General features: G+C 43.1%; 3 protein-coding genes across 4 annotated transcripts in view; all 3 read right to left on the reverse strand.

The window, feature by feature from the left end:
- LOC130204143 (potassium channel subfamily K member 1-like) overlaps positions 1-1,699 on the reverse strand; it is a 40,471-nt gene extending 38,772 nt beyond the window's left edge. For both annotated transcript variants that reach the window (XM_056430700.1, XM_056430699.1), the window contains exons 1-2: positions 1,047-1,699; positions 94-498 (exon numbers count right to left, since the gene is read on the reverse strand). In XM_056430700.1, the coding sequence (XP_056286675.1) occupies positions 94-498; positions 1,047-1,551 (910 nt within the window). In that variant the 5' untranslated portion in view covers positions 1,552-1,699. The remainder of the gene's footprint in view (positions 1-93; positions 499-1,046) is intronic.
- Positions 1,700-1,784: 85 nt separating this feature from the next.
- Positions 1,785-12,074, reverse strand: LOC130204140 (thrombospondin-2-like). The gene is made up of 17 exons (XM_056430688.1): positions 11,422-12,074; positions 11,155-11,344; positions 10,669-10,845; positions 10,418-10,591; positions 10,046-10,176; positions 9,396-9,530; positions 9,086-9,304; positions 8,883-8,990; positions 8,599-8,758; positions 7,835-7,953; positions 7,311-7,545; positions 6,554-6,781; positions 6,337-6,467; positions 5,276-5,416; positions 4,989-5,086; positions 3,420-3,559; positions 1,785-2,689 (listed from the first exon to the last, which is right to left on the reverse strand). Exons 1-17 carry the CDS (start codon positions 11,554-11,556, stop codon positions 2,682-2,684), a joined length of 2,529 nt encoding a protein of 842 aa, XP_056286663.1. The 5' UTR covers positions 11,557-12,074; the 3' UTR covers positions 1,785-2,681.
- LOC130203939 (keratin, type II cytoskeletal 2 oral-like) overlaps positions 12,060-13,187 on the reverse strand; it is a 2,992-nt gene continuing 1,864 nt past the window's right edge. Inside the window, exon 4 of the mRNA XM_056430402.1 lies at positions 12,060-12,455. Within this exon, the coding sequence (XP_056286377.1) occupies positions 12,060-12,455 (396 nt within the window). The remainder of the gene's footprint in view (positions 12,456-13,187) is intronic.

Raw genomic sequence — 13,187 nt, forward strand, 5'->3', positions numbered from 1 at the left:
CCTTTTCTAAAATTGCAGGGTTAAAGGTTTAAGTTGTTTTTCCTTTTTGGAGGCCTGTAAGCAAAGCAGTATTTTCATCCACCTTCCTCTTACCTGTAATGGCCAGCCTGTAGAGGTCTGGGTGTGGGAGGTCCTCTCCACTCTGGTTCTCTCCAGGGACATAATCCCCAAGGCCAATGGTTGTCAGAGAGATGAAACAGAAATACACAGACTCCATAAAATCCCACTCCTTCTCCAGGCTGACAAAGATCCACGCAGGGATGAGGAGGAGGAGCAGGGTCATGATGATGGTAAGGCAGGTAGCGTGTACGGCGGCTAACTTTGATTTAGCCCAGGCCCATCGATGGTGGAAATAGGCCAATGGGCGCCGAGTCACCAGGACCATGATCCTCTGCACCACAACAGTGAGGAGGAAAAGGGTGATTGGGATGCCAAAGAGGGCGTAGAACATGCAGAAGCCCTTCCCTTCGTCTGAGAGAGGAACCGAGTGGCCATAACCTGAAAACAGAACAAAACATGCAGCGTTGCCTTAATTACAGGTGGGGTCCTTCTCCAGGAATCCCTGTGGAGCTCGACACGCACAACAATAATTACAGGAGCACGAAAGCAAGGACTCAGACAGCGGCTCATCCAACCGAACCCTTTTATCCAAGTGTGACTACATCTTGAATCTAAATGGAATTACAAATTAAACACAAAGTTAAGTGTTTTTATATGGTTTAAATATTATTAAACAATATGTTACAGAGCTTCTGTGGAGTCAGTTCTCAACAAAAAAAAGTCACGGTATAACCCAGTCTTGATAGTTCCCAATATATTCTGAACGCACTAATATTTCTTAATGAGTTACCAGCATGTATAAGATATATGTTAATGTTAAGGACAAGCGACAGCTGAAGAGACTTTTCACAATATGGCAAATTAAAAAGTGATTGTGATAACGTGTTGTGTGGTAACGGTTGCTCAGGATGCAGAATGACGTATGCGCAGAGGTCGACACTAAAGTCCTCAGAGTGTGACCGCATAACGATCCCCCGGGGCCTCACCTGTTGTGGTCAGCACGGTGCTGGTGAAGAACAGGGAGGACACGAAGTCCCAGTTCCGCTCGCTTTTGTTCCCCACCACCGTCACCCCGTAGTTACTGGCCTCGAGCGCGCGGGCCAGCAGCTCCTCCAGGCGCGCGTCGGACACGCAGCTGTTGTTGCTCAGGAAGTCGCGCCGCGCCGCCTTCAGCTCGCTGCGGAGCTCCTGCTCGTAGGGCCGCTCGATGGCGGAGAAGATCCCGGCGCCGACCAGCAGGTAGAGGATGTAACCGACAACCAGCAGCGCAAAATTCAGCGCGGACTGGCGTCGCTCCACAAACCGTGCGCACCGGCCGTCGCTGCCGCTGCAGACCATCACGTCCCCGTTAACTGTGCGCGAGCTCTCCGCTGAGTGCGCGTCAATCACACAGAGAGGAAGACGGTGTGTGTGACTTCTATCCTCTCTCACCCGGGGGACAGGATCTTCCTCATTCTTCACCTCACTGAAACTCGTGATGACGTCACCCATTGACGACTGCCCAAGTGTATGTGTGTGTATGTGTGTGCGCGTCTCTTCCTGCACGCCCCTCTCCAACCCGTTAAACAGGTTTAGTGTTTTGAGTCATGACAAAATAATTTATTTTCATCTGAGGCTCAACTTAAGGTCAAATTTGTCCGGAGGCGGATGTTTTACTGTGAAACACATTTGTATTAACGCAGACGATGAAACATATAGTAAGAGACGACAAGAAAACAAAACGATACAATGAATGAATTATTTGTAAAGGCTCGATATATTTCCCTGAAATATACATTTACTCTTTGTCTAGTTCTTCCAGGATGTGCACTTGGACTTAACTTGACTACACACAGCACCCATGTTCCTTGTTCTGCTGCTGTGTACTTCTATTACAGAGGAGATGTTAATGTTTAATGTGTTACAGAAAACACTGACAGGGTCCATTCTGTAGGCTACTGTACTTTCGGTTTTAATAATTTAATATACTTTGTTGACAATAGCTACCTCTGTACTTTTACTTACGTTTGAATGCATGAATTTAATCCAAAATGCTTTGTTTTTTACCATGTGTGCTTACGACATAAATACATTACTATAAATTACTCAACATTTGACAGCATTTTCTTCTCTCCCGCTCATCAGTTGAAGTTATTTATTTCACCACTGAGGGGCGCTGGAGACCACATTTCCACAATATTATGTGAAATATAGCTCCTCAGAAAAGAAAAACGATTGCAATTGTTTTTACTTATTATTATTAAGTTACCACCAGACAATTGCATAGTGCTTCTCTACTCACTCCATCATGTATTTATCCAGCCATCACTCCCTTTCATATCTGGCAATAAATAATTATTTACAACCATTTGCATATAAAAAGCAAAGAGAAGTTACAATCATTAGAGATGCTGTCTGAGTCTGACAGTAATATACAGCGAATGAGAGCCTCAAATCAATACCGTTGCATAAAAGGTGATAGATAGATGATGGCTAGTTGATCGTCGCAGCCTTTGTCCAACCGGAGCTATTAATTAGTGATCAGGTGTCTCTGTCGCCCAGTTGTATTCAGCATTTCTGAAATGAATGTGGATCTCTGGCGGGTTGTTGAAGAGTTTCCTGAATATCCGGTGGGAAATAATTCAGTTATCTGGGAAAGGAAATACAGAAAAACAGGTCACAGATATATTAGAGACACACTCTTTAAGATGAACTGCTTTTCAAACACTGGAGGACAGAGGCACACGGAGCAGAAGCACTTTATACTTCTCCTTTACTAAAATTCAGAGGGCAATATTATACTTTTTACACCACTCGTACACAGCAACGCACACTCACTTTTTCTGTCTTTTTAAAAATATATTTAAAATGTATTTGTTATTACATATTCCTCATTCAAATAATCATATTTTAATATACTGTGAAATTCTAACGTCAATAATGTTCAGGCTTAAAATAAGCCCAGTGGGTTTTCTGGGTTATATTTGTTATCTCTGCTTTGTCCATGTATTTTTTAATTGTGCAAGTAAACATAAACTTTTACAAAAAAGTGATACTTTTGGTCCAAGTGAAGAAGAGATTTCCCTTCTAAACCTCTCATACGGTTTCATTTAAATAACTCCTATAAATAACAGTTTAAGGCCCCAATTGGTGAAATTATCCAGTATTTTAGAAGAAGAAAAACTATTAGAAGACGACAACAACAACAAATTACATACATTTGTGTAGAATATGTTTCTGCTAATATGTCTTTTATTTAAGGAGAACAATGCAGGACTTTCCCTTGTAATGGAGTGTGTTTACATTGTTGTATTGATGCTTTTAGGGGTCTGAGTTCTTCTTCCACCCATCAGGACAGATATTCTGACAGGATGTCTTACCTCTGCACTCATATCTGAGGTCTGAGAAGAGGACGTGTTCCTGAGAGAAGACAAACAGTCCCAGCCGGCCTCCAGCCAGCGAGTGGTCGTACACGGCGCCCGAGTCGGATAAAATGCCCCGTCCCTCGTACACCACCACCCTGCAACACGACAAAGCCAACACCGCCATGCGGAGCCCTTTTTATACAAACGTTCTAACTAACGTACATTTTGTTATTTCTTCATGTATTTCCCTTCTGGATCCATATTTTACTATTTATTCAAAACTGAGGACATGACGTCCAAATGGAGCTATATTTGAGCTGAGTAGCAACGATCCAACATATTAATGTGAGTTTGTCCTTCACAGACAAAGAGCAGGAGCCTCTTTTCAGTCTCACTTTCAATATGCGTACAGTCGCACAATCCTTCTATACAATCCGTTAGAACCCAGAATGCAACACAGCCTTGATTGCATTCCCTGAGATTTACTTCTTTCAGAGTATTTCTATCATTTGACCAACTGAACTCGGCACATCACAGTTTTGTCCTCTTTCCTCTCGTTTTTTTTGTCAGCTTGAAAACCTCCCTGGAGCACCAATAAAATGATTCTCTCTCCCTCTATGTGCTCATAAACAGCACAAAGCACAGAGTTTTAATGTGAAGTTCATTTAAACACAAGTAGATGTGGCAGGTTGAGGAGAACCACAAAACAATAACAAAAGTGAATTACGCTGTTATCATAAAATAACTCTTGGAGATTGATGATGTCCTCGAGCACAAGCACATCTGGGGGTGATTTTGTCTTCTTCAAAAAGGTGGCACTAAATGGTGGCACACTATTATTCAGCAGATTACTGCTCCACTAAATAAACTATATGAACTAAATATACACTGGTACAGCACCAGTGGCTTCGCACGTTTGATCCCATATAAGAATTTACAGAGTTGCCGGATGTTTTTAGGTATGCTTTAATGTTTTAGAGTTTAGACACTTTAATCCTCATCCTGCCAACGGGTTAGCGCTGCTGCACATCCCAGAGGTGTACTTTGTGTTTCGTTACATCCAATTTTTCCTGACTTTGTCGATCACTTTGTCCCATTTGGATCATGAAATATACCAAATTATGTATACAGGGTGTGTAGTAAATGAGTTAAACACTGATATGGTCCTTTTAAAAGCCAGGCCATTATCAAAAGGTTTTAACTGTAAATACAAATGAGAAGTTTAATGTGAATGTAGAGGTACTTTGACGGAGTTATTCTTCCTCTTAGTAGGACCACAAATCTTGGCGGTATCCATAACCATAATCCAGCTGTGGTTTATGACAAGAGGAGATACAAGCAAGATCATTATACTTTAACTCAAAACCTCTAGAAGTTTGTATCGTTAATATGGTCTGTTTGTGAACCATCCCTGCCAATAGAAATACATATAACTACTTTATTTAACAGCATTTTTTTCCATAAAAATAAGGAAAATGTTGATATTCTTGGGACATTCTCATTCAGGATTGTTTATTGAATAAATCTAACCAGTGTTAGATTCTTCTGTGATAAAACTTGACACTTAATATGATGGATCTGTACCTGATGAACCCGGTCTTGGGTCTGTGGATGAGATGCATACGGTAGGCTGTATAGTCCTTCCAGCCAATTTTATTGGGATCATGCCACAATGTTTTGACCTGAAAAACACACACACACACACACACACACACACACACACACACACACATCAATGTCAGGGAGGGGGAAGCTGCACTCTGATATTTACCGAGCCGGTCTTCAAGGTGGTTTTAGGGAAGGTTTATTTGTTCAAATAAGACATTTAGTGTGATTTATGACAAACAGGATATGAAAAGCCTGATGCATGCCTGGTGTCTGGTGTTTCCCGTGTGCCACAGGGCGTTGCGTAGATACTCTCCTGGCCCGGTGGTGGAGTTGACCAGCTTAATCGAAACTCCCACTGTGCCAAAAGCTTTGGACGGCTTTTTCTCCCAGTAGGCCTGAGACACCTGCTCTCGTGGAAAGAGAGAAAGAATGTGGAGGACAAAAGTGAGTGAAGGTTAAGATGACATTTGTACACGCTGAGGAAAGAGTTTGAAAGTCTTTTTATTTTATGCACTTTTTCTGCTGGTGAGAACTGTAACATAATTTAAACCCTAAAAAAAAGAAGGGACAATTAGGTTAAACAAATCAAATTACTTCTATATATGCAAAAAAAAACATAATAAAATAAAACAAAAACACACAAATATGTATTCCTATATTAAACTGCAATACTCATATTTATGAGGTACAAATTATTTCTCACACATATAAGTGGTGCTTTTTAAATGGGGGTCCGTGTACCCCTGGGTGTATGTGAAGGCCCTCTAGGGGGACGTGAGATTTGTTTAAATATATTTAAAATGAACATCTATTAAAAAAGCCTTTGAGAATAATAATTTAATAAATATTCAATAAAATATAAGTGTAAATTCATAAACTAAATTGTATATATTATATATTATATGCAAAATGCTGCGTATTACATCCTTTTTTCAACCCAAAATGCTTTGCATTGGTCAGGGGGTGCTCGGCTGAAAAGAACATGTCACAGGGGGTACATCACTGAAAAAAGGTTGAGAACCATTGTGATGTGCTTTACTTCAACCTCATTAACAATATATCCCAAGTAGAATCCCCACTTTGCCCCATATTTCTTCGTCCTGTCCTTTGAACATTTGTTTGTTTGATGCCACTTCTGCAAACTCTGTATCCCCCCAATGTCTCATTATGATGAGCTTTCCACATTAAACTGATCTGAATGCAGTATGTGGCTCTACACCGACATGTCATTTGTGAGAACAAATAGCAAACTTGGCCATGTTTCTTTAAACATTCATGAACTTCTAACTTAACGTAAAGGTAAGAGGCTGCATTCAAACCTCACCTGTTTCCACATGACAACATAGAAGCGTCGACTGGACTGGTAGGCGAACACAATGCCCGCGTAGTCGTCATCTCGGTTGGTATTCACATAAAATGTCACACTGAAGTCCACAGCGCTAAACTTATCATATCCTGTTTCAACAACAGGATATCATTATTTATATACATTACTTTTTTATGAGTTAAGTTTAAAAAAAAAATGTAATAGTTAATCTCACCTAAAGCGATGCCAGGGTCCGAGTTGGCCATCTGCAGCAGCTCGGTGCCTTGGCTGCGGATCACCCAGAGCGGCTCAGACTGCGTGGTCCCTTTAGGGTCCAACAAAACAACCTGGAACTTCCTAAAGTCGGTGGACCCGATATCCTGGTTCAGTGGACATGGATCCAGCTCATCGGGAATGCTGTCATTGTCAAAGTCATCAAAGCATGCATCTCCACTCCCATCACCTGCAAGAGGGAGGAATTAGAAGAAATGTCATTTTCTGGATTCATTTTTACTTTTTGTATCATCATTTGTTCACATTTGCATCACGATCACATCTGCATTACGGTCACATCTGCATCACGGTCACATCTGCATTAAGATCACATCTGCATCCTGATCACATCTGCATCACGGTCACATCTGCATTACGATCACATCTGCATCACGATCACATCTGCATAATGGTCACATCTGCATTACGATCACATCTGCATTAATATCACATCTGCATCCTGATCACATCTGCATCACGGTCACATCTGCATTACGATCACGTCTGCATTTTGGTCACATCTGCATCACGGTCACATCTGCATTAAGATCACATCTGCATAATGGTCACATCTGCATTACGATCACATCTGCATTTTGGTCACATCTGCGTCACGATCACATCTGTAGAGATATTATCAGCTGATTCATTTTTAGGAGCTTTTGTATTTGCTTTTGTTTTTCCCGCCTAACATTTAGAAAGACAGTGGAGACACGGACCGTCAGTGTCCAGCTGGTCTCTGTTCGGCACCAGTCTGCAGTTGTCCCGGTCGTCGGGGATACCGTCGTTGTCGTCGTCATGGTCACACGCGTCTCCCTTCCCGTCCTTGTCGTGGTCGGCCTGGTTGCTGTTGACAATGTAGGGACAGTTGTCGAGAGAGTTTTGGTGGCCGTCCTCATCGATGTCCTCGTTGTCGTCACACATGTCCCCCACCAAGTCGCTGTCAGAGTCCAGCTGCAGACACACACAACATATTTGAAATAGTCGTAAATCATAAGTGTACTTCCACCAACACAGAGACCTCCAAGATTTCATTTTGAAGTATTACAAACATTTTCAAAATCATCCATTCAACTGATTTATTGCCAGTGCCATTAATAAATTAGATTGATTTAGTTGGTGGTAAAATATGCACCTCATTCCAGATGTTCTGCGAGGCAATGCTGCCGCCATCCATGTACAAAATATCATTTTTCCCCATCAGATATCTGTGTGCTTTTAAGACGTGTGTGTGTTTAGGAACCTGCAGTGGGTTGTTCAGAAGGGGACAGTTGTCACACTGGTCTCCAACACCATCCAGGTCTGTGTCCCTCTGGTCAGTGTTGTAGACGAAGGGACAGTTGTCTCGGTCATTTAGAACCTCTGTAGAAAGACACACACACACACACACACACACACAGACAGACACACACACACACACACACACAGACAAATGGCATGGCTTTTACACTTCTATTACAAATAAAACAAGACACAGAGAGCACTATAAATCAGGACTAAATTGGTTAAATGGAGTATATATTATGACAATTATATTTAAAGAGCGACTTAACACTAAATCGACTTTAAATTGATCCTGGTCCCAGCCCTTCCTCTCACATATTTAACTTTCCCTTTTTCAGATTAAAATCAAGTAATTCTGTCCTTTAGACCAAATAAATGGCCGTTTGAATGGGAAAAGTCTTTTCTTCCACTCTGGAGATATCAATGGCTAATCAGTTGGATACAAGCTATGGGTGGGTGATTTTAACATATTGACCCGGGGGGAAAAGCTTGTAAGATAACCTAAATGTGCCCTATAAAGAGGACGTTACGTTGTTGAACATATTTGCTCGATGGATACATAACATAACACACATATTTTTGCTCATAGAATCCCATGGAAAGGGGAAAAGAAATCGATCGATTGATGAATGTCGACTGATTGAATCAATGAATGGAATAATAATGGCTTAACTAAAAGTTGGATATAGTAACTGCATGTTCCAGGCCTGGCGTTGCTCCTACCGTCTCCATCCATGTCGATGCTGCAGGCGTCTCCCTCTCCGTCGTCATCAGAGTCTGTCTGCTGTGGGTTGCTATCAAACGGACAGTTATCACAGCGGTCCCCCACCCCGTCTCGGTCGGAGTCAAACTGCCGGGGGTTGTACACCAGCGGGCAGTTGTCCTGTGCCAAACACACACATTAGTTCACACACACACACACACACGCGCACAGGGGATGTGATCTATTGGCCTGTTTTCAGTCATGGCATCCTGAAGGTTCCTCCGTATCCGAGCCACAGTCTCACCCTCTCGTCTCCGATGTCGTCGTTGTCGTCGTCGGGGTCACAGGCGTCTCCCTGTCCGTCGTTGTCCAGGTCTTCCTGTCCAGAGTTCGGTAGCGTAGGGCAGTTATCCTACAGCCAATCACAACTCAGCTTCGTGAAATCCCATCCAATCAGAACACAGTCAGCCAATCAAGGTTGCAGTCTGTTTCGTATCGTTGCTTTACCTTTTGACAGTGATAGGTGGCATTCTGTTTGCAGGTTAATCGGGTGTTGGGCCAGCCGTCCAGATCGGAGTCTTCACCACACAGGAAGCCGTCGCCAGCGAACCCAACAGCGCACACACACTTGAACAAAACCTCGGAGGCCAGGCCCAGGTACACACACTGAGCATACTTGTGGCAGGTGTGTGTGTTGTCTTTGCAAGGATTGTATGGCTCGCACACCTACAACCAAAACACACATTTGAGATTTACAACTCGGGGGGAGAAAAGCACTCTGGGGGAAAGTAAAAGCATGTTTAAGGAGAACACGTGCCTGCCTGGTGTTCTGGGCCTCCTGCAGGCCGAGGCCGTACGGCTGGCTGCCTTTAAAGCGACGAGGACAGGGCAGACAGTAGAAGCCAGGGTCTGTGTTTACACACTCTGTGACACACACACTCGCCACTTCACACTGCAGAGAAGGGATTAACCATGCCCAGCATATCAAACAAGAACAGTAAATACAAAGATGTGACAGCTGACGTGTACAGGGTCAGAGATGAACACCATGTCTGGTTAGGAGATCCAGGGCCTTCAATCAGAGGCTTTAAAGCTTTTACAATCTGCAGGGTGTACAAAGGTGATTAAGAAGGACGAAAGAAAAACTTTCAGCATCTAAAAAATATAAGATATTTTATCACGGATTTGCGAAAACAAACTCGAAATAAGTTGACGGTGGGGAATTTCCATTATTATATATATATATATATATATATACATAATTCTCTATAGATTGCTAATTGTATGTTATTTATGCAGAGGCACTTTATTATTTATTTAAAAAATATTAGTTTCTTAACAAAATGTAAGGTAAAGTATGTTTTAGTGCCATTTGAGTTTGGAATGATATTTTCATATCACCGTGCATATAGTATATGTTGTCACACTGTGCTGGGGAAGAGTACCGATGAGTAATTTAATTATTACCTCATTCTCATCTTCACAGTGAGTGCCGTTTCCATTGAAACCCAACGGACAATGTCCACACTCCCATGATCCATCGCTGTGTGATGTGCACTCCACTCCAGGAAAACATGGATTTGAGAGCAAACATGTGTCTAGAAATGCAAATGTGCATAAAAATAGACACAGAGTCACAATGCGAAGAGTCCAAGATCACATTTATATTTGAATAATTTGTCTGTTCCGTCCTGAGCCTCGATATTTGAATAAAGACAGAATGACCGCTGCAGGATATGTTGTGCATGTATGTCAGGCTTAGCCTCCTTATCGGATCATATCTGCTGACACAGTTAGATGTAGCTACTGCCTGAGGATTGTGGACAGGGATGTGTTTACCTGGAGGACATGGTTGTTTGTTACAGGCTTCATAGTCCACAACGTCTCCAGCACAAGGCTTCCCACCATGCTGAGGGGCGGGGTTCAAACACTCTCGCTGGCGACTCGTAAGACCTCCGCCGCACGACTCTGAGCACAGTGACCACTCAGTCCAGCTTGTCCAGCCTCCAGCAACTACACACAAACGCATGGCGTACCTGTAAGCCAGCTGAGTTCCACAGTGCGGTGTGCATGTGCGTGCGTAGACTCACCGGGGCAGAGTGTATTGTTGCACGGCTGCGTCTCCATGGCGCTGCCCGTGCACCCTCTGCCCCCCTTCTGTGGCGGGGGGTTGCTGCAGAGACGAACCCGTGTGACGCTGCCGTCTCCGCATGTGGTGGTACACCCGGACCAAGGAGACCAAAGGCCCCAGTTCCCATCAGGATGCGCTAGATGTGAATCAAGCGCATACAACTTGTAAAAAGTCCTTTTTTTTTCCGTACAAGAGCCTGAAAAGGTCTCCGAGTCGAGTTCAACACAGAGCACCTCAACCACGGTTCCACACTGTGTGTTCAACAATATGTTTCCAATTAGGATTCCTATCTCTAAAATCTATTTATCTGGAATTCCATACCTTTGGGCTTTTTTGTGGAATATTCCATTTGTACCCTCGGACTGGCCAATTAATCATCCAAAGAAATTAAATAAAATTAAACTGAAGACTTGTTACAGATGAGACATGCAGAGGGCTGTCCTACCCTTGGGGTCACACTTCATGGGCATGCAGCTGCGGGTTTGGACTGACGGGCCGGCACAGGACGGCTTGATGTCATTGCAGGTCCGGCCTCTTTGCTGCCCTCCACGTCCACAGGTGACCGAGCAGTCGGTCCACTCAGACCACGGCGACCAGACGTTTTCATCATCTTTAAAACCACGCACACACATGCACTGTGGGTATACCTTCGTCAATTGTTGTGATCTTTAAACACGTTTTCCGCTCTAAATAATAGAAAAAACAAACTCACCGAGACAGATAGGACAGCACTCTCCATCGATGAAGGATGTATAGATGCAGGATAATGAAGGGCAAGATACCTGCTGACACACCACCTTTCCATCCTACTCAGGGTGAGGAAGATACACACACATACAATAAGCATTTTTAACAATAATAGCTGTCAAATTGTGTTAGTTTGAGCCAAATGTGCTAAATGCCAGTGAATAGTATGCTGCCATGGCTCGTAGTTTGGCTACTGCCTCAATCCTTCCTTGAAAAAACTAATGTGTTATAAGGAGAAACAGACATGAAACAGAGTGGAGGATGAGGCAGCTCTGAAAAATAAATCAAACCATATTGGTGAAAGGTACGATAAGTATCTCCTCAACTCGTTAGCAAAAGAGTCGTGGAAAATATCCTCATTCGCTTTCTTGCCAAGAGTTAGATCGGACACCGCTCTGAAGGGTGAGACCAATCTTCTTATCAATATTACAGCCGTAGGATTCTTTGACTTTTTTTGTTCCAAGATTTTAACAGTCAAACATTAAGACTTAATGTTGTGGCGTTCAAGTCCCAAGACAAGTTTTTAGAGCACTGCAGGGTCTAATATATGACCAGAGGCGGTAAGTATGTGAAACAAAAATAAAGAGAGAATTAGACTCAATGTCACAGTTGTTCAACACTGACCTGGCAAGCACAGGCGGTGCAGCTGTCAACCTCCCAGTCCTCCCCCTGCTCGTACACCCGTCCATCCTGCATACACCAGACCTCCCCGTCTCTGTCGAGATCATTGACATCACCGCTGCCACCGCTGCCCCTGAGGCCGCTGCTGCTGCCCCTGTTGCTGCTGCCCCTGAGGCCGCTGCTGCTGCTGCTGCCATTGATTCTGCTGCTGCCACTTCCGTTGCTGCCACTGCTGCCGTTGCTCCTGCCGTTGCTGCTCCTGCCGTTGCTGCTCCTGCCGTTGCTGCTCCTGCCGTTGCTGCTCCTGCCGTTGTTGCTGCTGCTGCTGTTATTGCTCAGCTCATCCAACGATATACGCATCTCTTCATTTTCTTTTGACTGAGAATCCCCAACAAAAACAACAATTCTGTATCAAAACTACATTTTAAAACGTATATAGTTAGGCTAGTATTGTTTTCACCTTGTGAGTCTGTGTGTGTGTGTCATCATGGTAAATGTGGACCTGGAGACACCTTCTGTGGCAGGAACTACCAAAGAAGTGGTTTTGAGTTTCTTTTGCGATAGCGTCCCAAACACACACGCAACTCAACACAGGTGTGTGGTTGGGATCAAAATGAAGAAGGGTGTGGTCCGACCGAAAAGCACAGAGATCTATTGTATGCGAGGGGATTGGCAGCTGAGTTGATCAGCAGCCAACATTTTAAGTCTGATGGTATTTTTTATGCATGCTTTTTTCCCCTAAAAAATCACCAGGACATTTACCACAAACCACAGGGCTTCATGCCAGAAAAAATGATGTTGCTGCTTGTTCCATTTGCTCTGGAAGAAGCTACTCTGTTGGTTTTGTCGTACAAATTTCACATAAAACTCAAACCATCAAATAAAATCTAAAGCGCATTGTAGACGCTGGTAGACGTAGACAATGCTTTCTGCAATTTTTTATTTTTTTTTGACACTAAAAAGGAATCAAATATATACAGTATACAGGACTGTCTCAGAAAATTAGAATATTGTGATGAAGTTCTTTATTTTCTGTAATGCAATTAAAAAAACAAAAATGTCATGCATTCTGGATTCATTACAAATCAACTGAAATATTGCAAGCCTTTT

Source organism: Pseudoliparis swirei, chromosome 13 (genome assembly GCF_029220125.1).
Source record: "Pseudoliparis swirei isolate HS2019 ecotype Mariana Trench chromosome 13, NWPU_hadal_v1, whole genome shotgun sequence".
Taxonomy (NCBI): Eukaryota; Metazoa; Chordata; class Actinopteri; order Perciformes; family Liparidae; genus Pseudoliparis; species Pseudoliparis swirei.

Coding starts and splice junctions, on each gene's coding strand:
- LOC130204140 (XM_056430688.1), bottom strand. CDS start 11,556: ATGCTTATTGTATGTGTGTGTATCTTCCTCACCCTGAGTAGGATGGAA. Junction 10,177..10,417: donor CAAACAACCATGTCCTCCAG/GTAAACACATCC, acceptor TTGCATTTCTAG/ACACATGTTTGCTCTCAAAT. Junction 9,305..9,395: donor AGGCCCAGAACACCAGGCAG/GCACGTGTTCTC, acceptor TTTTGGTTGTAG/GTGTGCGAGCCATACAATCC.